Source organism: Sturnira hondurensis, unplaced genomic scaffold (genome assembly GCF_014824575.4).
Source record: "Sturnira hondurensis isolate 20B ecotype Veracruz unplaced genomic scaffold, ASM1482457v3 Scaffold0006849, whole genome shotgun sequence".
Taxonomy (NCBI): Eukaryota; Metazoa; Chordata; class Mammalia; order Chiroptera; family Phyllostomidae; genus Sturnira; species Sturnira hondurensis.
The window spans coordinates 2,922,488-2,946,432 of NW_028079480.1; the positions used below are offsets into that span (position 1 = coordinate 2,922,488).

The 23,945-nt window shown below is 44.1% G+C and overlaps 1 protein-coding gene across 1 annotated transcript in view; it reads left to right on the forward strand.

The window, feature by feature from the left end:
- The window catches only part of BLNK (B cell linker), a 79,355-nt gene that overhangs the window by 44,988 nt on the left and 10,422 nt on the right, over positions 1–23,945 (forward strand). The window contains exons 5-13 of the mRNA XM_037050846.1: positions 1,473–1,629; positions 4,105–4,265; positions 6,303–6,384; positions 7,573–7,644; positions 17,149–17,218; positions 18,924–18,951; positions 19,738–19,780; positions 22,054–22,138; positions 22,577–22,608. Coding sequence (XP_036906741.1) covers positions 1,473–1,629; positions 4,105–4,265; positions 6,303–6,384; positions 7,573–7,644; positions 17,149–17,218; positions 18,924–18,951; positions 19,738–19,780; positions 22,054–22,138; positions 22,577–22,608 — 730 coding nt within the window. The remainder of the gene's footprint in view (positions 1–1,472; positions 1,630–4,104; positions 4,266–6,302; positions 6,385–7,572; positions 7,645–17,148; positions 17,219–18,923; positions 18,952–19,737; positions 19,781–22,053; positions 22,139–22,576; positions 22,609–23,945) is intronic.

Genomic DNA, 23,945 nt, shown 5'->3' on the forward strand with positions numbered 1-23,945 from the left:
CATGCTAGACTAGCTTAGCCGTGGGAAGCCAGGCCCTTGCCCTGTTAAGCCTCTCCCCTACCAGCCAGCCCCACTTTCCCTCCCACTTCTCCTCCTAGAAGCCCTGCCTGAGAACAGTCATTCACTTCTCCAGAGCACAGATTGCAGACATACTACTCAACTCCTGTGCCTCAGTTTTCTCAACTATAAAACAAGATTTTTTTAAAAACTATCTCATGATTGTGGTGAGGAATAAATGAGGTATGCAGCACATAGAAATTTCAGTTATAAGAATAATGTTATTACTATCATTATTCTATTCAGCCCAAATTCATGTTCATGTTCAGGAAGGACTATTGAGCCCATCTGCTATTGCTGAGATCGGGGTTTGGGAAAATGCCCCTACTAGAATTTTCTTATCTCACCCCATCTCCCATACACTTTCTCTCCCACTCTAGGACAAGGACAAGCCATTCCCTTTCAGTCTCCTTTCTCCTTCCTTCTCCCACTTTTCACTCTACTCCTCTCCATTGCCCTATAGACTGAGGAGGAAAGCATAGACCTCACTCTTGTGTTAATTCACTCATTCATTCCAACACACAGCTCCTGCCACGTGCTGGCCCTGTTGCAGGCCCTGAGGGCGGAGCAGTGAAGGAAACACTACACCTGCATCACATACACCTGCACTGGCGTTATAGTAAAGTAGACAGGCCACGGGGCAGGAACATCATCCATTCACTTGGAAATCGTGTGTGGATCGTGCATTGGGTCAGACAGTGTGGTGTGGAGGGCAGTGGATGCAGAGGTCAGAGGACCTTCTCACTCTCGAACCAGACATTTCTTCAACCAAATACACTTGTATATATGCTACATATATAAAGTATCTCCAAACAAAATGCACAAGATGCAAGTAATTCTGTTTGCCTCTGGGGAGAGGAACTGAGTTGCTGGGAAGGAGACTTCATTACAGCCTTCTGAACTGTTTGATGTATTTTTCTATTAACTTAAACAAAATTTATATTTAATAAGAGAAAGAGAGTGGACTCTGAGTCCGTTTGAAGCCTAGCCCCTAGCTGGTTTACCAGCTCTGTTTTTTTTAATTTTTTTAAATTTCATCTCCTCAAAGGTATTTATGTATTCTTGTGTGTCCCCTTCCTCTCTCCTTATTAAACTTAGGTTTTCCTCAATGGTCAGCATTCATAATAAACAAAACCTATCAGTTACTCTATTTTTTGTCTTCTTAGAACATATTTCCTCTCCAACTGTTCTTCGCCCACGTAGAATTTTGGCCCCCCTGCGGGTTAAATAGTCCACTTGTTTCTCCAGCTTCCCCACACCGTGACCAGCCACTGCAGGCTGCTACACTAGGTGGCCAGCCTGTCCAAGCCTTGCTTCCTCATCCCCACAGCGGAGAGGAGCTCTGGCCATTTAAGGCGGGGCTGTCCTGACCACTAAGCACGGCCAGGCACTGAGCGTGCCCTCTGCACTTGCAGGACAGCGATTATGAAAACCCAGACGAGCACTCAGACTCGGAGATGTACGTGCTGCCCGCCGAGGAAACGGGGGAGGACAGTTATGAGCCGCCACCCGTGGAGCAGGAGACGAGGACAGTTCACCCAGCCCTGCCCTTCGCCAGGGGCGAGTACGTAGGTGAGGCCACGCCTTCAGTCCCTGGGTGCTCAGTGGGGACGTGGGGGCTGGGAAAGGGGGCCAAGCTGAGGTTGGGAGGGAATCTCCCATTCGCCTCACTTCCAAGTGGGTCATCCGGTCGCTCACAGGTGATGGCACCCCAGGTGGCAAACTTGCCCATTTGAGGGGGGAAGTATCCTTCCCAAATCAGGAGTAGTGGAAACAGGCAAAAGATAAACCAGCGCACCCTGATGGCTGCTGCCGACTCCCACCAGTCTGAGAAATCCACCCCAAGATGAGCCCCTGCTTCTCCTCTGGCTTCCTGTGCACAAGGTTCTGAGTTTTCTCCTGAGACGTCTACACAGGAAGAAGATGACCGCCAAGGAACCCAGTGTCAGCTAAAGTCCCTCCTTCTTCCATGCCCACCCCCACACTGGCTGCCTAGGACTGTGGACTTTTAACCAGGGGAAAAGGTGGAGAGAGGAGGTTTAAGCCTAGAATTAGCCTCATGGGTTAGATGGACACAGCTCAGGGCTGGCCTCCAGGCCCGAGTGTGGTTTTTAATGTCCCCAAAGAAAAAATTTGTGTTCCAGTCTTAGGAGGGGTGTGTGTCAGTGACAATCACAATGATACTCGCATTTCTACAGAGCGTCCTTACCTGTAAAGGGCTTTTTGTCCATTATCACTGCCATTAACTGCCTCCTCAGACCACCAGGTGCGGCTGCTTCGTGCCACATCTACTGAGCACCCACTGTGTGGTGGACCTATGCTAAGGGCTGAGCATCCAGCAGCAAACCAGACAGACATACCCCCGGACTTCTTAGTCTACAATTTCATGATTTTCAGTTGCAGCCTGCATCGCCCTCTCAATGATCTAGAGCAAAGCATTTGCCACAACCCTCCCAGTGGCCATCACCTTACAAAGCACAGGAGGCTCAAAGGAGTGAACTAATGGGCCAAGGTTTTATACGTGGCGGTGGAGCTGGGATGCAAGTGAGTCCATTCAGCCTCCAAAGCCTACACTCTTCACCGCTCCGCTCTGCACACCGCCCACCATGTTTTTAAGTGACTGTTGAATCAGCACAATAACCCTGGGAATGGAGAGCCCGTGCTAGGCCCATGGTACAGACCAAGAGGCCACAGTTTGGGGTGGTGAAGTTGCCCATCAAGGGCACGCTCTTCAAAGCCTGTCTTCTGTGTTTTGAAATTCTGATGGACTTAAATTTTACATTAAGAAATCTAAGTAAACTCCCAGAGCTGCAAATAAAACTATAAAAACTGACAGAGTAATGGGAGCAGCAAGATAAGTGCCCTCCTGAAGATTTTCCCACAATGCATCCGTTGGAATCTGTGCTCACAGAATTGGCTGGGCAGATGGCATCCACCACCTTATGGTGGCAACAGCAGTTCTATTTGTTAGGTGTCAACTCTGCCAGACACACTGCCCCTGCTGCTTTCATTGCTCTGTTCCTGATCCCTACCATACCTCTGATGTGGACATGATGATCCTGCTTTTAGAGATTGTATTTATTTATTTACTTTTAGAGAGAGGGAAGGGAGGAAGAAAGAGAGGGAGAGAAATATAAATGTGTGGTTACCTCTCATGAACCCCCTACTGGACACCTGTCCCACAGCCCAGGCATGTGCCCTGACTGGGAATCGAACCGGTGACCCTTTGGTTCACAGGCCAGCACTCAATCACTGAGCCACACCAGCCAGGGCTATCCTCACTTTTAAAATGAGGAATGTGAGTCCCACAGAGGTTGAATAATGAATAACTAGCCCAAAGGAGTGCAGCTGGTGGGCAGCAGAGCAGCAGACTGAACTCAGAGCCCCTTCACTTCAGAGCCTGGACCCCTCCCCTGATACCTGCTGAGGACATTCCTGGGCAGGGGAGCTCATGGATTCTCCATGATTTGAGGGAAATCATTGAGGGGAGGGCCATAGTTCACCCAGATGAGCAGTCACAACCCTGAGTACACCTTATAATAACCTGGGCGCCCTATAAAATCTATAACGCAAGGTCTTTCCCTACAAGTTCAAACTGGTTATGTCTGGGATGGGCCTTGGCATTTAAAAAAAAATCCCAGGTGGTTCTTATGTGTAAGTGAATTTGAGTATTTCTGCCCTTAAGATTCATAGAGCAAGTGAACCCATAGAGGAGCAAGTTCTCTTAGACCTCGACCTTGCCAAGGTCATCGTCCACTCTGTTAGGCACAACGCTGGGCTATCAGCTCTCCCGAGCCAATTGGTCTCCATCTCTCCCTTGGGAAGATGCTTTTGATGAGGATCTTCTGCTAGTTTTTGTAAGTAAGTCAATGGGCAGTTGAAATTTTTTACGTAACATGTTATTTTATTCTTTTAAGCAATGCCCTGATTAATCGTTTGTGGCTGCTTAGGTGCTAGAGGTTCTGCACTTCCTAGATCTCAGTGATTTCCCCCAGGGAATGACCGGGAGCCCCTGATTTGTTGTTGTTGTTTGTTGTTCCTTTCAAGACAATCGATCGAGCCAGAGGCAGTCTCCACCCATCAGCCAGACCCTTCCCACTAAGCCCACCTGGCCTTCTGCTAAGGCCAGGCTGACCTCCACTCTGCCAGCTCCAACTTCTCTGCAGAGACCTCAAGTCCCACCCAGGCCCAAGGACCTTGAGGATGAGGTAAAGTGAATCTGTCCTACGGCTTCCCTGATCCAGTAGAAGGCAGGGTGTGGGGTGGGGAAGGGTGGAAGGTGCTGGGACAGTCTGGATTCAGGCAGGCCTTCCTTCCTCCATCCCCGCTCTCCATTCAGCGTTAACCACTTTGCCCCTTCACTGCCCCCCTCTAACTCGCCAATGTGATGCTGGATGGGTGTTTTGTTTCTCTCTCTAAAAATGGTATGTATGACCTTATTGTAAGAATTTTCGATCTCTAGAGACATATGGTATAATATCGATACTGGATCTGTGCACCTCTTCTTACCCTCTTTCTCTCCCCTGGTTTCCTGTGACTCTTCTCTCTCCTCTGAGAGTTCCCTGTCTTCATGCTCCCTTGCTTTTCTGCCCTGCCCCCACCTGGCTTCCTTTCCTCCACCTTCTTTTCTCTCTGCTCCTCCATGATCCTCCTCTAAGATGCGGAGTGGTGGCATTCAGAGATGAAACCCCTAGTCTGCAGGAAGAGCTGATAGCAGTACCTACCTTATTAAGTTGTTACAGGGATTAAGTGACACAACACATACAAAGTACTCAGATGAACACCTGGCAATAAGTGCTCAATAAATGTTTGGTTTATGTTTCTTTCAGTACCCACCTTGGTTACCTACCAAAGCAGGTTGTAAAATCACTTTTGAGATCTGATGACCTAAGATCAGTGTAAAAATCACTCCCTCCCTATATTTATAATTAATTGATTATTAGCAAAGGTGCCAAAACTATTCAATGGAGAAAGAATAGTTTTTTTTTTAGACAAATTGTGCTAGGATAACTGTATAGCCACAAGCAAAAGAATAAAAGTGGTCCTCTGTCTCACACCATATGTAGAAATTAACTAAAAATAAAACTTACACTTAAATGCAAGAGCTAAAACTATTAAACGCTTACAAGAAAACATAGGTATAAATCTCTATGTCCCTGGGTTAAGCAGTGATACCAAAAGCACAAACAACAAAAGAAAAATAGATAAAACGATACCACCAAGAAAGTAAAAAGACTACCTATAGTATGGGAGCAAATTTTTGCAAATTATATATCTGATAAGGTATTTATATTGAGAAAATGTAAAGAATTTTTACAACCCAATAATAAAAAGACAAAGAACCCAATTCAAAATGAGTAAAAGAGTTGAATAGACTTTTCTCCGAAAAAGATGTACAAATGGCCAATAAGCACACAAAGAGACAGATGTTCAATATCATTAACCATGGGGGGAAATGCAGATCAAAACCACAGTTAGATACTACTTCATACTTATGATGATGGTTAGCGTCAACAAGACAGACGACAAGGATTGGTGAGCACGTGGAGAAATTGGGAGCCCATACGTTGCTGGTGGGAAACAGTTTGGCAGCTTCTCAGACTGTAAACGTGGAGCTACAACATGTTGCAGCAACTCCACCACTAGGCACATTCCCAAGAGCAATGTTCATCCGCACAAAAACTAGTACATGCATATTCATAGCAGCATTATTCATAATAGTCAAGAAGTGGAAATGACCCAAATATCCATTGACTGATGAAAGGATAAATAAAATGTGGTATAGTCATACAGTGGAATACTATTTGGCCACAAACGGGAATGAAGTAGTGGTATATGCTACAATGTGGTTGGAACTTAAAATCATTATGCTAAGTGAAAGAAGTCACAAAGGATTACATATTGTATGTTCTGTTTACATGCAATGTCCAGAATGAACAAATATTTTAGACAGGAAGTAGATTATTGATTGACTAGGTCACAGGAAGGGGTAGGTAGATGCAGAGTAACTATTGGGTACAGTGTTCCTTTTTGGGGGTGATGAAAATGTTTTAAAATTAGATTACAGTGATGGTTTCACACTCTAACTGTACTAAAATACTAAATTATGCACTTTATAACATAGAGAAATTTAATGGTATGCAAATTAGATCTCAGTAAAGATTATTTTTTAAAAATCACTCCTTCCCTCACAACAACCTATGAATGTACAGCATTTTTCTCATTCATTCCTACATTTCTCTTAGGCTGATTACGTGGTCCCTGTAGAAGATGAAGATGAAAACTATATTCATCCCACAGAAAGCAGTCCTCCCCCATCTGAAAAAGGCAAGTGTTTGTACTCTTAAGCCCCTGAAAATTTCCACTAGTTGATGGAGCCACACAAGGCCATTTGGCAGCAGGCACTAAGGGGCTCAGAAGTGGCAGTGCCCAGTCCTCTCTCCTCTGTGGCCACAGCATTTGCCTACTTTGACAGGTTGAGCAGAGGCATCAGTGAGTGAGCCATCTCTGTGTTTCATAGTCTCTACCTTCTTCCTCTCTCCTCTGCCGTGGTTCATTTCCTATGTTAAATTATGAAAGCACCTAGGCGCTTATCATTCGCTGTGCTCACCTAGAATGGACTTTTCATAAAACCTAATACTCACAAAATTGCAAACCACCAGGTTGGTCTTACAAATATTGCACCAGGAACAATTTCTGCAGAGGACTGAAAAATAAATGAAAGCGTAAAATATGCTGTGTCCTGATTCTTTAAAGTTAGTGCTATTTCAGAAACATGTTGTTCGTAAACCCTTCACAGAATAACAAATGCAATTACAAACAAATTATCTTAAAAAGCCAGTGCCACATGCCCTCAGTGGAACTGTCCTTATTTTCTCTGAATGTAGTCACTGTGAAGAATGCAATCCTGTGTAAGTGATACCTCTTCAAGTAACATTAATTCCACAAACTCCACTCTAAAGAAGGAGTACTCGGTTTTTATTCTGCCGCTAAGCTCTCTCCTGAGTTCCTAAGTACCACCAGTGACTTCAAGACCCACCTGAATTCCTGAGCCACCCATCACCATGAAAATAAATGCACGTTAAACATCCCCTCCCAGACAAACTCTACAAAACACACAAGAAGTGGTGTGTGTCCTTTGTGGCAGGAGAGGGTAGGGCTATTAATTTGGCCCCTCCACTATTAGGTCCAATACACATCTCCAAAACAAACAAACAAACAAACAAACACCTCTTTGATCTTCTAGACCTCCAGTTTGGCAAAGGAAATTCCAAGCCGGTATTGACCTTAACAAAATCCATATCACGAAATATTTTATTATTCCTTTAATCATTAATATATTCATTCACAAGGTGTTTCTTCTGAGGAGACTCTTATATGTTTAATAAGTTTGTTTCCCATTCTTTGCTAATTCTCTGGTCTGACCCATCATTTTCACGATGTATTTCCCACACGTGTGAATCTCCTTCGGTAGACTGCATCTGTAATCATTGTGGGTTTATTTGTGTGTTTCAGCTCCCATGGTGAATAGATCAACCAAGCCAAACAACACTTCCAAGCCAGCCCCTCCTCCAGGGACAGCTTCAGGTAAAGTGTATGTGTGATGTGGTGCTTTTTAAAATTGTGGAATGATTGCATTTGAGGATTCGGTTTTTAATCTATTCCAAATAAGATAAACAACTGAGATCACATACTAAGAAATAATCACTCGCATTTTCAAATTACTTAATGAATGGTAACAGGAGTTCTCATCCTCATGCACTGTCTGGTGGCACCAATGTTGAAGGGACCCTCCCTCCCCCATGACACTGGGCCCCTATTCGATAAGCCCCCGTTTCCATCCTACCTCATTGGATACTTTGCTGGCTTCTCCTCCTCCTCTCCCAACTGAGGGTGTCTGCACCATTCAGTCCTCAGCCCTTTGCTCCTCTTTCAGAATATCATGGTGGTTAATAGCTTGGGGTTTGAGCCAGACAGACCTGGGTTGGAATCCCAGTCACCAGCTGTACCACTTTGGGCCTGTGCATCACCTCTGCGAGCATCCGATTTACTCACCTATATGTGGGAGAGTGCACTACAACAGAAGAATTCCGAAACTGTGAATGCAAAACTCCTGGTGCTGTGTCTGGCACACAGTAGGTGCTCAGGAAAGAGTACAATTTTTCACTTCTTCAGGGTTCATTCCTTCTTCTGGCTTTACTTCTCTTGCCTACGGTGATTATGCTCTGGTGTCCAGCCCTGACCTGCTTTCCCTTCTAGACACTGGCCATGCCCATTGCCGCCCACTGCCTCCATCACCTCCCTACCCTCTGGGCATCCCTGTTCCATTTCGCATGCCAGCCTCCAGGCTCCATGTCTCAGAGTGCCCGTGTTCTTTCCAAAGGCTGCTATTTCTTTTTTTCTCCATTTTCTCTACTATTTGATTTGCCTCAACCCTAGTCCAGGCTTTCTTTGCTTCATCATCTCACACCTTATGGCTATGATTGTCACTGGTCATGACTTTGCCTCTAGGCTCTCTTCTCAGTCACAGCCTAAGCTTCTCAATGCTTCCATGTGTTGCCAGCTTCATCCCATTACAAAGTTAGTTTTTACCATGTCACCACTACCCAAACCTGAACTCCCAATGGTGCCTGTAGGGTTTGGCAACCCGAAAGCTGAGGCCCATGAAGCCAGGTGGTACCCACTTGCCCCCATTGCAGCACAGAGAGGTTCAGGAGCCTCCTTCTAACCCTCCCTGCTTCTCCCCCTCCCCTCCACCCATCTCTCTCTCTCCCAGAGCTGAAGGCTGAACACAAAAGATTGGGAGATGGAGCTCTGCTTCCAAGGCCATGGTCCTTGAGAAAATATGAAAGAATAGTATTTTTTTTACCTCTTCCTATTTTCATTTCTTGTGCAATTGTTCACCCGCATCACAAGTTCTTGTCCTATTTATCCTCTCCCTTGGAACCCAAGGGCTCTTTATATTTGGGGAGTAACAGTCGGAACCATCAACTCATTTAACTTCTGGGAGCAAATGTCAGCCCACCAACCTAACATCAGTACATCATGATTGCTTTGGCCCAGCTGATATGGAGACTCCTCGCTCGGGAGAAGGCTATCACCAGAACAGAAAGTCTTTCATTGACATAGACAAATGGAGGCCTACAATTTCCTTTAGAAGAAGGTTTGATAATCTCTGGTGTTTGCATCTTCAAGTGCCCTTACCAAATCAGGGCTTTTCTTCCTAACACACACCCCATACTCCAATCATTCTGTATTTCATGGGTTCTACCTTCTGGTCTTTGTGTTCTTGCTTTTATGTCATCAAACCCTACCCACCCTTCAAGGCCCAACTTGAGGTCTCCCCCTCCTGGAAGTGTCCTGTGGTTTCTGTAGCCCTCAGAGAGCTTTCCTGTGCTGTCTCATCCCACTTACACTTAATCCCATCCCCGTTCTCTAACCACTGTGTGTCTGACTCTGATCTCCCTAACTAGGCTACAAGTTCATTGAAGACATTGTCTTAAATGTCACTTGTTCAGGAGCCTTCCTTCACTCTGTTTTTGCACTGAATCCCCTTGGTCTGCACTCCTTGAGTTCCCCACACTCCATCGCTATCCCCTAATCCCTCCTGAGTTCTCTCTCTCTCTCTCTCTCTCTCTCTCTTTCCTATAAGACTCTCAGTATCCATCTCACAGCTGTGTTTCCAGGGCCCAGACAGGACTGGCTCAGAGTAGGTACTGAAATGGTAGGTGGGCCAGTTGGTAGAGAGAGTGGCTGGGCCCCCAGTGCTGGCTGTAGTTAAAGAATCACATGGCACCATCATGAGGGCATTAGCCCACTGGATTTATTATTTCTTCATTTTCTATTAATCAAGTGTAGCTGTATTTTAATACTAGAGGCATTGGATAAAGAAACGAAACCTGAACAACAAAAAAAATGATGTCCTGATTATATGATTGTTGGATACAGATAGGAGGAGAAGGGAAGTAAGGTCATTTGAATAATGAGACTACTCGTGTGTGTCCCTGAATAACCCTCTGTTATATGTTTAAAGTTTCAGATAGTGCCCTCACAGACGTCAGGAAAGGGCTAAGGTTTCGGGTTGGTGACACACCATGTCGCTTGCCTCTGGTGAATGTTGCTTTTGGCTCTTTCAGGGCTACTAGGTGCTCATAGAGGATTATGTAGAGAATTAGGTGCAGTGGCAGCTTCTCCTTCCCCTTGTGATCCAGACTGAGAAGCCCTGGAACAGGACTGGGCACAGACTCCAAAGCCAGAGGGCTCAGGTTCTGGCAGACACTTGCAAGATACCAGACTTCTGAGAAGCCAAGTCATCTCTCCTAGAGCCCACCTCTGAAACATGGAGAAAACGCCACTAAGCTTAGGGGTACCATGAGAATTAAATGAGTAAATACATAGGAATCACGCTCCTAGAATGATAGCTCTTTTTCACTTACTGCTCTTATTCCCAATCCCTAGTTTAACCTGCCTAAATCCATGAGCAATCTGGCAGAGCATCCTGTACACATCTCAGGAAACAACTGTGTTTCTTCCATTTTGTGTAAAGCTTTACTCTAAATCAGGGTTTCTCAGCCTCAGCACTGTTGGCGTCTGGGGCTAGAAAAGTCTTTGTCACGGGGGCTGTCTGGTGCACTGCGGCATGTTTAGCAGCACCCCTGGCCTCTGCCCACTAGGTGCCAGCAGCTCCCTTCTCCTGTAGTGATGAGCCAAGATGTCTTCCGACATTGCCAAATGTCCACAGGGGCAAAGAACCACTGCCTTAGACCAACTGAAAGATTGAAGCTCATTGTGATTTATCCCTCAATGAGCATTTAGAAGATAGTGCAAGCTCTGGCTGATTTGTAGCTTTTGTCAGAAGAGGGTAGACAGAGCTTCTATTTCAGAACTTCCTTTAAGTAAATAGCATTGTAAAAGTGTTCTATATTCTTATTTCCTAAAATAGGGAGGGAGTTTTGAAATTTACAATTCCCTGCTAACATGCAAGTTGAATTTTACATGTAATCCAAATCGCTCTGAAGTTGTTAAATTAAATGCCTTTATTTCGTAACAGTCCCCGAGAGTAAGAGCTGCTTCAGATGGTGAGCAAGCCCCTAACGGCAGTAAGGGGTCTGTAACAGCTCAACAGCATTAAACCCAAGGACTTAGAATGCAAACGTGGAATCACTAAGAATTAAGGAAACTTACCAACATTGTATGTAAAACTGAAAAAGAGAATGCTGTATAAAATATGCATGGTAGAAGTAAAAACTAAGGGTAATTGTTTTCTTAGTTAAGAAGCTTTGGCAAGCACCAGCTTGTACAAAGCGTACACTGTTGTATCAAGTGTTAACATAATTTTTTGATCAACACAATCAAAAGAAAGCTAATTTTTCGCTTCTATCATATTGTTGGACACGTCTCCCTCTATCGCATCCTCTTCTGTCATGTTCCCAAGTTCTCCCTTGGCGTGCTCCAACCAAGAGCATGGTTTAGTCGAAAGGGAAGGGTCCTGACAGTGAGGAGGGCACCAGGTGGTCCCACCCAGACCCGGAGCAGCAGAAAGGGGCACTGGCCTATGAAATGGAAGAGTCACTCTCCATCCTCCCACATGCATCCAAAAAAGCAGACCACTGTTTCCCTACTCTTCCCCCAAATGAGGGAGAAACAAACAGCAAGTGAATCTGTATGCCAAATCATGCCCCAAAGTAACAGTATGAGGTGCTGGCTGGGGAAGAAAGTGCCTACCTGGGCTTTACACTCTGATGGCCTTGGTTTTCCACCCCAGCCCTGCCACTTAACCTCTCTGAGACTCACTTAGCTCCAGCTAGTGTTCAGTGAGGCTTAGAGATGGTGCATTTGAAGTACTGGTACAGAGCTCAGGACCTGGGGTGGTCGATAACGAGATGCTGAAACAAAAAAGAGCAATAATCATATTTACTGAGTTCCTCTGTGAGTTATAATTTTTCACTCCCTTTTCATGTGCAATTCAACGATCTTTGTAAATTATTACATTTACAAGGTTTTGTAACCATCACTGCAGCCCAGTTTTAGAACTTTCTCATGCCCACCTCAACTCTGAGAGATCCCTTATGCTCATTGGTGGTCAATGCTCTTCCCACCCCCACTCCCAGACAACCACCAGTCTGCTTTCTGTTGCTATAGATTTGCCTTTTCTGGGTATTTCATAGAGATGAAGTGATATAATATGTAGTCTTTTCCATCTGGCTCCTTTTACTTGACATAATGTTTTTAAACCTCAAATACTTTTAATCCCTTTCCAGCAATATTACTTTATATTTAGCTAATATTTTGCATTTTTAAGGTTGCTCTGTTATCTTTCCACAGTAACTCCGAGTCAGGTAAGGTAAATGGTGGTGTCCCCCCTTTCACAGAGGGGGAAACTGAGACATGGTGGAAGAGGACACTCAGCCAATTTTCTGGCAGAGAAATTACTAGAACCCTGTCTTCCTGATGCAAGGCCACAGGTTTCCCCCCAGCTCTGTCCTGCCCCACCAGCAGAGGAGAACGAGCATGCCCTCTGGTCTCATTGCAGAAGTTATTTATAAGGAGGGAAGGGGAAGGAAGACGTTGGCAGACTGTTTGAAGATATGAAGGAAAGGGAACCTCAGCAGAACAGCCAGGCAGTAGATGTGACAATGATAATGAACTCAGGCCAGATGAGCCCTTGGCATTTAAGAAAAGGGAAAATTCGCCCCTGGGAGGAAATTCTAACTTAGACCTTCTTCACACTTCCTTATTTTTCAGACAAGGTTTATTGTTCCTCTTCCCTGAAATCTTCATTGAAATGTATGAGCAGCCAAAGTATATTTTTAGGGGTGATCTCAGGTATGAAGAATTTGAAGAACAGTATCAATTTGGTACAGTAACTAATGAAACATAGTAGGACTCATACTACATACATACTCAGACATTTCAGTTTATTGTCACATGAAATGTTACAAATTCTGACTGTAGTTTCTTTTTCAAAATGGTTTTAAAAAATCTCATGTAGGTCATGTGACATGCAGGTAGGAGTTTCCTGGGAGGGGGCGTTTTTTAACAGGGTGCTGGGGAAGGGGGCCCATGGAATCAGTACCTCCCACCCTGTGCCACTGCGTGCTTATGTAAATAGGCCCAACGTAAGAGTTGTATATGGAAGGGATTGGGAGTAGATTGCAGCATGGGGAAAATGGTCAATATTACCGTAATGGCTATGCATGGGGCCAGGCGCGTGCTTGAAGTATTGCAGGGACCACTCTGTAGGGTGTGTGGCTGTCTAGCCACTGTGCTGTGCATCTGAAACTAAGAGAGAATAATACCAAGTGTAAACTGCAATTGAAAAAAAGAATTGTGTGTAGAAAAAGAACGGATGGACACTGAGGGAAAGCCTGAAGGCCCTTCTGGTAAAGTATAGGAGAAGAAACTTTAAGATCTCTCTTTTTAATACTTTTTTTAAAAAAACAGGCCCTGGCTGGTGTATAGCTCAGTGGAATGAGCGCGGGCCTGCGAACCACACGATCATGATTCGATTCCCAGTCAGGGCACATGCCTGGGTTGCAGGCCAGTTCCCAGGAGGGGACGCACAAGAGGCAACCATACATTGATGTTTCTCTCCCTCTCTCCTTCCCTTCCCCTCTGAAGATAAATAAATGGAATCTTTAAAAAATTTTAAAATAAATAAAAAAAACAGGAACTATGCAGGTTCATTTTTATTGGTATATTTCTTTTTTTGAACACTTAATTTTATTTTGTTTTATTATTTTAATTTTTTAATTGTTGTTCTAGTTGTCTCCATTTTCACCTGCCATGCCCCCTGCCTCATATTTTTAAAATATATTTTATTGACTATGCTGTTACAGTTGTCCCATTTCTTTTCTACCCTTTATTCCCTTCTACCCTGGAACCCCTCCCACCATCATTCCCCCACCTTAGTTCATGTCCATAGGTCATACATATAAGTTCTTTGGCTTCTCCATTTCTCATACTATTCTTAACCTCCCTTGTCTATTTTGTACCTACCATTTATGCTTATTCCCTGTACCTTTTCCCCCTCCCTCCTGCTCCCTCTCCCCCGCTGATAACCTTCCATGTGATCTCCATTTCTGTAAATCTGTTCCTGTTCTAGTTGTTTGCTTAGTTCATTTCTGTTTTTGTTTTTCTAGGTTCAGTTGTTGATAGTTGTGAGTTTGCTGTCTTTTCACTGTTTATGTTCTTTATCTTCTTGTTCTTAGATAAGACCCTTTAACATTTCATATAATGGCTTGGTGATGAGGAACTCCTTTAACTTGACCTTATCTGGGAAGCACTTTATCTACCCTTCCATTCTAAATGGTAGTTTGCTGGATAGAGTAATCTTGGATGTAGGTCCTTGCCTTTCATAACTTCAAAGAATTCTTTCTAATCCCTTCTTGCCTGTAAGGTTTCTTTTGACAAATCAGCTGATAGTCTCATGGTAACTTCTTTGTAGGTATTTGTCTCCTTTTCTCTTGCTGCTTTTAAGATTCTCTCCTTATCTTTAATCTTGGGAAATGTAATTATGATGTGTCTTGATGTGTGTTCCTTGGGTCCAACTTCTTTGGGACTCTCTAAGCTTCCTGGACTTCCTGGAAGTCTATTTCCTTTGCCAGACATGGGAAGTTCTCCATTATTTTTTCAAATAAGTTTTCCACTTGTTGCTCTTCCCCTTCCCCTTCTGGTCCCCTATGATTCAGATGTTGGAATGTTTAAAGATATTCTGGAGGTTTCTAAGCCTTTCCTCATTTTTATTTTGAACTCTCGTTTCTTCATCCTGTTCTGGTTGAATGTTTATTTCTTCCTTCTGGTCAAAATCATTAATTTGAGTCCTGGTTCCCTTCCCTTCACTATTGGTTCCCTGTACATTTTTCTTTATTTCACTTTCCATAGCCTTTGCTTTTCCCTCCATTTTGCAACCATACTCAAGCATTTCTGTGAGCATCTTGATTACCAGTGTTTTGAACTCTGCATGTGATATGTTGGCTATCTCTTTGTTACTTAGTTGTATTTTTTTGGAGCTTTGATCTGTTCTTTCACTTGGGCCATATTTTTTTGTCTCACTGTGCCTGTTACATTGTAAGAACCTTAGGTATTCACCATAACAGGGCAACCCACATCACTGCATTGTGGCACTGTATGTAGGGGAGGGGTCCAGATGGGAACAATGCCACTTGCTCAGCTCTCAGCTGACTTTCAGTCACTTCCCCCACTGCCCACAAATAAATTGAGCCCGTCAGGTGCTGATTCCTGGGTGCAAGGGTTTGTGTACATTCTAGGAACCAGTAGGTCTCTCCAATAAACTCTCCTGTGAGGCTGGGAGTTCCTCCCACCACCACAACCCCCATAGGTATTTTCAGTCAGAGGTTTTGATGCTTCACTTCCCCACACGGGAACCCCAGGTTGCATGGTCCATCTTGCTCCCCAGTTGTTCCTCTGGTTTATCTGCACAGAAATGTGGGACCATTCAGTCCCACATTTAGCTGCAGCCTTGCTATGAGTCCTCTCCTCACCTGCTGCCCACCTCTGCCCCTCCTACCGGACTGGATAAATGTTTCTTCTCTAATTTCTTGGTTGTTGGACTTCCATACAGTTCTGTTTTCTCACAGTTTTGGTTAGTTTCTGTTTTTAGATTTGTTGTTGTCTTCTTTTGGTTGTGCGAGGAGGCAAAGTGTATCTACCTATGCCTCCATCTTGGCCAGAAGAACCCTGCCTCATATTTTTAATACTTTTTGAGGCCTTCTTTTGTTTGGAATAGCTGGTTCTGTCAGATGAGGTGGCATGAGGTACACATTTTCCCATTATTCATTCTGAGAGGGTAGAGGCCTCTCTTCACTTCCTCCCCTCTCTCACAACCCCTAACGCAGTGCTTTAGACACACTAACCACGACCTCAATAATTCTTGGTAGTTGATACTTCAGTGTTTACTTATGTGTGCTTTATCTCACAAATTAAAATAGTATATACTGGAGGCAGGTCCAACCAACATTTACAGAGTGTCCTCTTTAAGTCCATTAGGAATTGCAGACTTACAAATGTAGGTTCTTAATAAAATATTTATTCAGTTCAATTTAACTCAATAAATAGGCTTTGTTTTACTGAGCAGTAACATCCATGCAGGCGAGCATGGGCCTGAGAGGAGGCAGCCAGGATATGCTGAGGGGAGCTGGCTTAGCTTCCAGTCTCTCCCCCTCCAGGCTTGCTCTCTCTCTCTCAATGGTGAAGCTCTGTGTCTCTTATCTTTTTCCCTGACAGTGATTGCCTGGCCTCTATCTTCAGGGAGGGGGAGGGGGAATTGGGTGCAGTGGACAAGGCCCTCTGGGTCCCTTCTGTGACCTCAGAAATGAGATAAGGACAGTAGCTTGCCACTTGTCACAGTTCGTCTGTGCAATGGGCAAAGGCCCTCAGAGCTCAGAGATGAATGAATGAGTACCCTCAAATGTGAAATTACCGGTGAAGTCATAGGTGTAGGTACTGATGTTTATGTGACTATGAATGAGTGATGTCAACAAGTGTCTATCAGGAGTGATGGGTCTGTGCCTTCGTTTCTAGGCACCTTTGGTGTGCACATATCTGCCAGTGCGAACTCGGCTCTCCCCTAGGAATGCTCATGCGGCTCTCACTGAGCCCACAGAGTCAGGGGCTCTAGGTTGGTCCCATGGGGAAAGGAGAAGATCACTTAGAAATATTACTAGCATTGACTACATTCCTTATATTGTACTTTACATCCTCACAAAATAAATTAATAAAATTAATTTAATTTTTGTAACCACCAATTGGTACTTCTCAACACCTTCACCTTTCACCCAGTCTCCCAACCTCCCCCCGCTCTGGCAGCCATCCGTCTGTTCTCTGTATCTGTGATGAAGTCCCTAATTCTCATCCTAGTTCTGAGCCCATAAGCAGACACTTAAAAAAATATTTCGTCTTCACCTACAGGTTTGCCCCAATAGCTTCAATGTAGCTATCTATATATACTTAACTGAAAGTAACAAAAAAAATGTGTGTGTATCTCTAACCCTGTCAAAAAGGCCAGCCTCACCATGACCATCGGCCCCAGATTCAGGGCTTGGAGACTAACCTGTGTGTACGTTTGTGCAGGTCGAAACAGTGGGGCCTGGGACTGTAAGTCATCTTTACCTGCTGTGCCATCCCCACTGCCCAGGGCCGGGTGAGTACCTGCTGCAGAGAAGCAGCTCTGTGAGTCTGGAGTGGACGTTCTCCACCACTGCTCTGAGCAGGGCTTGTCAGGAACCGTAGAAGAGTCTTGCCTGAGAATCAGGGGGAGGGTGTCTTTCCTCTCTTTCCGTACCCTTGCTTGGGTGGAAGAGCACACCTGCCCAAGCTCAGCTGCAGGTGCCCCTCACATTACAATGGGTGTGTTCCTGTAACCCTATTGCCACGTTGTTCTCCTCCACCCCCACAGCTTCCTTCAAGTTGTACTAGGGGTGCCTCTGCTGAAACAAGAAACTACTAGTCTGTCCTCCCATAAACTTTTAGTTAAATCTTGAGTTGTCTGACCTACCAATGTTCCACAAGACAGAAGCTCCAGCACCTGAATAATCCTGAGGCCTACGTGGAGGTTTCATCTTTACTTTCTACTCACCTCCTCTTTCAAGTTCTTAATGATCTCTAAACAAACATGCAGTTCACGCAGCATACCCAGGGGTGTTCAATCAAAATAACACTTCCCAGGTTCCTCTGGAAAGTGAGGTGAGAGAATCACTTCTTATTGAACCACAAGCATTTTTGTAACTGTCAGGTGAGGATTGTAATGTGCTGCTGTTACAGCGGCCCCACGAGTTTACGCTGGCTCCATAGGCTTGTAGAGGCCCATTACAATACGTCTCAGCTGGCCTGCATTCTGTCTCTGGGGAAAGCAAAACAATTCTTAATTTCAGGGTGTTTGTTAACCACAGCTCTGCACATTTCCCACTTTGGACAAGTTACTGAAGTTTTGTGAGCCTCGTGTCCTAATCTCTAAAATGTAGTAATAATATCAATTGAAAAATGTTACTGTGACATTTAAATAACATGTGAAGAACCTAATTCTGTGCCAGACATCACAGAGGCACGTGGGAATTGCTAGTATTCTTCCCCCATGCTTCCAGCGCTCAGCCAAAAACAAAGCAAGAGAGACAGACCATTTTTAAAATAAACACAGCAGAGAAGCATTAAACCTTAGAAATATTAAATTCCAATCTCTTCTGGAAGTAAAACAAACCAGAATTAACATTCTCGGCTCCGGCAGACACCTGCAGGACCACAAATCACAGTGATTTTCAAACTTGCTTTGGTCTTAGCTTTCTCTCCTTGGAATGAAATCCTAGGCTGAAGACTAGAGGAGAATAGTCCCCTTAGAAGCAGACGGAAGCTGGCATGAGGAAGTACCTGTGGCGACCTTACCTGCATGGCCATCCACATATCTCCCGTCTTCATCTCCGGGCAGCCACCCAGGGTGCTGGCGGAGGAAGGAGGGCTCTGTATACACATGGAAAACACTGATTCTGGTCCTCATTTTACAGATGAGGAAACTGAAACTCCAACTGGCCTCACAACCGAGAGAAAGAGGCCTGAGGTCACAGAGTAATTAATAGCAGAACTGGAACAAGAGCTCAGTGGTGCCCACTCCCTGGCAACTGGCGCTTTGTTTATCCACAGTGAACCTCTTTGCCATCTGCCAGTGGGCTCTGTCTGAGGTGAGGGGTGGGTCACAACTAAACCCCACTTCCTCCCTCTGAGCCCTTCCAGATAGTCTTTCTCCACACTCCTATCACTTTCATTGCTCTAGTTTACATTTGAGACTAAAATGATAAGCAGATGGCTCTACTTTATCTTTTTGTGTTTTAACAAAGCCAATCTTTTTTATCCCCCAGGAAAAAGCCAGCTACGCCACTGAAGACAGTAAGTTAATTTTGCGGTTATACACACTTCCTTTTCCCACAGTGCTGATTATTATCCACTTATTTAAAGTTGGCTGTGCTTCTAGCGCAGGTGAACACAGCAATCTTAGCCAGTGAAGTTGTTGCCTGAAGTCCTTGGTTAGCCTGAGAAAATGCTTCCTGGAAGGAGCTCATCCACATTAGACCCTGACAGCTTCCCTGAGAGGCAGCGGCAGCTCAGGGGCCAGGCTCTCAACCTCCCCTGACCTGTGCCTTCCCCTCCGGGATCCCCTGTGTCCGCTTCCCAACCCTGTGGCTGGGGACCTGGCAATTGTGCATCAGGCACATATAGACCTTGCTAAACTCAGATTCTGGCCAGAACAGAGGGAACCTGGACCAGCCCACTATTCAAGGAAGCCCACCTTGAGCTGGTATCTACTCTGTAGACTGACATTTATAATCACGCAGCCAACCCTGAGACAGTGGGACCCTGAGCTGAAAGCCGTATTTCAGGTTCTTACTGCAGAAGCACTGCTGCCTGGAAATTGCTGGGGGCCGTGGTATCCATCAACCCTACAGCAGGGAGGTGTCAACACCAAGGGGACATGGCTCCTTCTGTGAGACACATCCACTCAGTTGTCACTTAAAGCAAAGGTCATACTGGAGACCACATGTTTTTAATTGTTGTTCTTGTGATTGAAAGAATAACTATGCATCAGAGAAATGTTCTCCCCAGATATATATTTTAATGATATTGCTTTGACTTTTATTTCTACATTGAATATCTTTGCTTCTTTTTTAAAAATAGATGCCACTTGCCTCTCAACAGAATGCCTCAAGTGTTTGTGAAGGTAAATCTCTATTATTTTAAAGGAAGAACATGTCTTCTAAAAGTTATTTTAATTAAGGATTTGTATATAAATGTCTTTCTAAATTTTTTCATTATTTATAAGCTAATCATAAATATGAAACTGAATTTTCTAAACCAAATGGATTTCCCATTACAATGAGTAGTGAGTAGCAAAGCTGGTCAGTACCCGAGCTTGCCTGGGCAGCATCTTTGTAAGGGGTTACAGTCTGCACACCCCCAACCTGTCTGTTTGCAGACAGGTGTTCCTTGCCAGAAATAGTGCCATGGCCTTCTGTTGGTATGAAGACTAATTCAGAGCCATTCATGCATCTTAGATTAATTGTTTAGTTCAGGAATGAAACTTTTAAAACCTTGTTTATTTGAACCAATTCTTTTGCTAAGTTTTCAAAATAATATTTTCAGAGTTCAAATGTCTATCTTAGTGTATTTTGAATTGTTTTTCTTCCTTTGTTTTATCATAACCCTAAAACCTTACATACCCTTTTAATTAGGACATTCCTATTTTTTAAATATATTTATTTGAAAAATCCTGGAGGGAGTGAGGGGACAGAAAGCAGTAAGAACCATCCGTAATCTCAACACTTAAAGTACCATGTAAAAGTTAAACTTCTGTACCTGTGGAAACTTCTGATTCCACACTTGAAGATACCTAATGCTAGAAGCTTAGTGATTGTTTCCTCATTTCCTGGGTTAATATGAGCAGATCTACATAAAGTGTTTTGGTTTCTCTGACGATGGATGGTGGACATTTTCTGAATGTCCATTACAATGCACTTGTCTGCTTAAATGCTCCAATTATTAACTTCCTCAGTAAGTTTTTACATCAGTTCCCGCATCTTTCTCCCCCAAGGCTATTTCTGAGTATCACTCCCTTACTGCTGTCTTATTTTCTTCTGCCTTTCCTATGAGGCTTCTGCCCTGCTGGCCATCCTTGCTGTCTTCAGACCTGTTGAGCAGGGGGCTTGGAGTGACAGTGGAGCCACAGGGTGGGCCTCTGTGGGAAGTTAGTACAACCCTATGCAAATTTCATGGCTTCAGGAGCCTCTGAAAACCAGCCAAGAAGGGGCTCATGGCGTGCTTGGCGTGGCTCAGATGTACTCATTCCCCAAGGGCTCCCAGTGCAGAAGCATGGCATGCCATCCAAACCTAAAATCAGGAGCAGCCTCTTCCCACCTACCAAGGAAGCCTCCAGAATGACAGGGCCAAGAAGATGTGGTCAAAGCTAATCGGCTATGGGGACCTAATGTGCACATTGTTCCTCCTCCTGAAACTACCAAGTTGTTAAGCTGTGAAAGAAACCTCTCCCATAGGCAGCTCAAAGTAACTTGCCACAAGCTTGAAGCACGATCTCTAGAGGTTCAGGGCTTCTGAATTTCAATGTACTGCAAAAACCCCTGAAGTCTGTCTTACCATTTATTTCGGTCTTTGAGTTCTTACTACTGTTACTCCTGTGGGTTCCTATAACAGAAGATTAACAACTCTCAACCTTTTTTCCATGCAAGAGGTACACCATGGGCATACCTGGATTTTAACACACCCTAGTCCCAATTTGAGGGAGGATAGAGCATTAAATAATTTATAATCACACATATTAACAGTTCAGGAGTAAAGTTCATGATGGACCTCAACATAAACCCTTACATTGCAGGCTGGGCCTGTTTCCCTGGGTACTTGTTGTAACTCCTCCTCTTCCCCTCGGGAAAATGCAGCGACATGTGCAAGAGGTTAACATTGTTATAGAGATAACCTTGATTTTGCTCAATTAATTTTTCAAAAAGAGTAGATCATTCACAAAATGTCATATCTTACCACTTCTCAGTAAGAAATTTCTTCGAGTCACGTCTTATGACTAATGAAGACACCCCCCCCCCAGGGTGGGGTAACACCTGTAGGGGGGCCACATAGAAAGCAGGAGGGGGGTGGCTAAAACCTGCTCCTGTTCTGGTTCCTACCTGCACGCACACACTTAAAGGTCCAGCTCCCATGGGGTCAGTCCCCCGCCAGGTACCTTGCCCAGAGAGGAAAGCAGAGGCAGGAGAGTATGCCTGAGATGCTGGGGATGGGAGTGCCGGTCCTAACAGCACAAACAAATCACCAGACCGACGGGTGCACAAACAGATGACGTCCTGGGGAGAGAGATGTTCCTAGGAAGACATCCATCTAAACCCAGTGCTCCTCAGTTGATATTGCTAGGTTTGGGCACGGGGACAGACATTTCACTCTATTTCTAACATGAGAATTCTCTTGATACAGAAAAACCCATACCTGCCGAACGCCACCGAGGATCTAGTCACAGACAGGAAGCTGTGCAGCCGCCAGCGTTTCCTCCTGCCCAGAAGTAAGAATCCTTCCCTTTGAACACGAGTTTCCTCCGGTTGCTGCAGGCACTATGCCTGTGTTGTCACAGCACACGGTGACGTTGGCTTGTGGTGCTTGCTAAAGATCTGGTATTCCATTGCTTTGTGATTAAATTTGCAGGGGTGTTCAGTTTTTAAGTAGGGAACAATTTTAAAAGAATGACTTAGAATCTCAGAGACCTAATATTCAAGTCAACTATTGGACTTAACCAAATGTGACACCTTAGTCAAGGCTCCTCCTTTTTCAAAAGCAAAGGAAACATTTTTTTTAATTTTGAGGGTTTGTGCCTCTACTGCCTTTAGATCTGGCCCGCTGGCCATTGCTGTTGTGCCTGTTCACAGAGTCTCCACTGAAAACAGAAAGTCAAACACTCATCTTGTGCTCTGCTCTCTAATTAACCTGAAATTCTTTTTTTCAGAAAAGTCCATCAGAAACCTGTCCCTCTGCCAAGTAAGTACAACCGAGTCATGGAGAGTGTTGTTGGGCCGTAGTGGTGAAGGCTGGACCTTCCTGTCCTAGTCGCCTGGGTTCCAGCAGAACTCGTCACTTCCGGCTGGAGGACCTTGGCATCCTCTCTAGCTTCATCTGTAAAATGGGGTCAAGAATATTTTCATAGACCTGTTTTGAAAAGTAGAGAGATTTGAGATAGTTTTCATTTTTGGTATTGACTGAATATTTTACTGGTCATACTGGTCATATTTTACATACCTGATTTTTTACAAAACCAATATGACTGTTTTCAAAGGACATGAAACAGCCTCTGTAGAGTACCTGGCAGTGTGCGTGATACATAGAAGGTCCTCAGTAAATGATAGCTCCTCCAACTAAATCTGAAATACACTTTAATGAGCATAAAATAGATCTATCAAAGGTACCCTGGAATGATTTGGAAAATATCTGAATAATTTTCCCAAAGCAAACATTACCTCACCCTAAAAATATATGAATCAGATAAGTTATGCATGCAGAATATAACTGATTTGCTTTCTATTTAACATAGGGGGAATGAAAAAATAAAACAAAACAACTCCACTTTACCTGGGTAATTTGGAAAATATGCCAAAATAATCAAGATTCAATAAATTTAAATACACAGAATAATATTTTTGTTATATATACCAAAAATTTGTTTATATTGAACATAAATTAGTTTTTTTAGGTTTTTAATTAGATTTTTCATTCTTCTTAAATAAATGAAATGTACTAAATACAAATTTTTTAAAAAATTCTGAACACAATGTGAAAATGGTTTGGCTATAGAAGTTTTGTATTTCCCTATGTAAAGCTTTTTTATACCTTTTATTATTTTCTACCCAAAGTCATTTTTTCAATTGATAAGTATGTACTGACCATCTGCCCTGTGCCAAGCGCTCTTCTAGATACAGGGAATGACAGGGCAGTGGATAAAACAGAGCCCTTGCCCTTATGGACTTCAATTTTACTGGAGGAGACAGGCAGGAAAAATAAACAACCAGATGAGCCACATAATATCAAGTAAATGCTGAAGTGCTGTGAAGAAAAACAAAGCAAGGAAGCAGAGGATCGGGTGATAGACACGATCGTTTTGGATGGGGCAGCCAGGGAAGGCCTCGTCTATAAAATGGCGTCTACAGCTGCTCTCACAAAGGGCTGATGTGAGGAAAGAATGAGTGGAGATGTGGAAAATGCAACAGGACCGACATGAATTTATAGCTCAGAAAAGGTCAGCCTTGAACTCCCGCAACTCCCCAAGCTGCAGAAACCACCAACCACCCTGTACTGTGTGTCTCAGGAGAGCCTGCCCACTC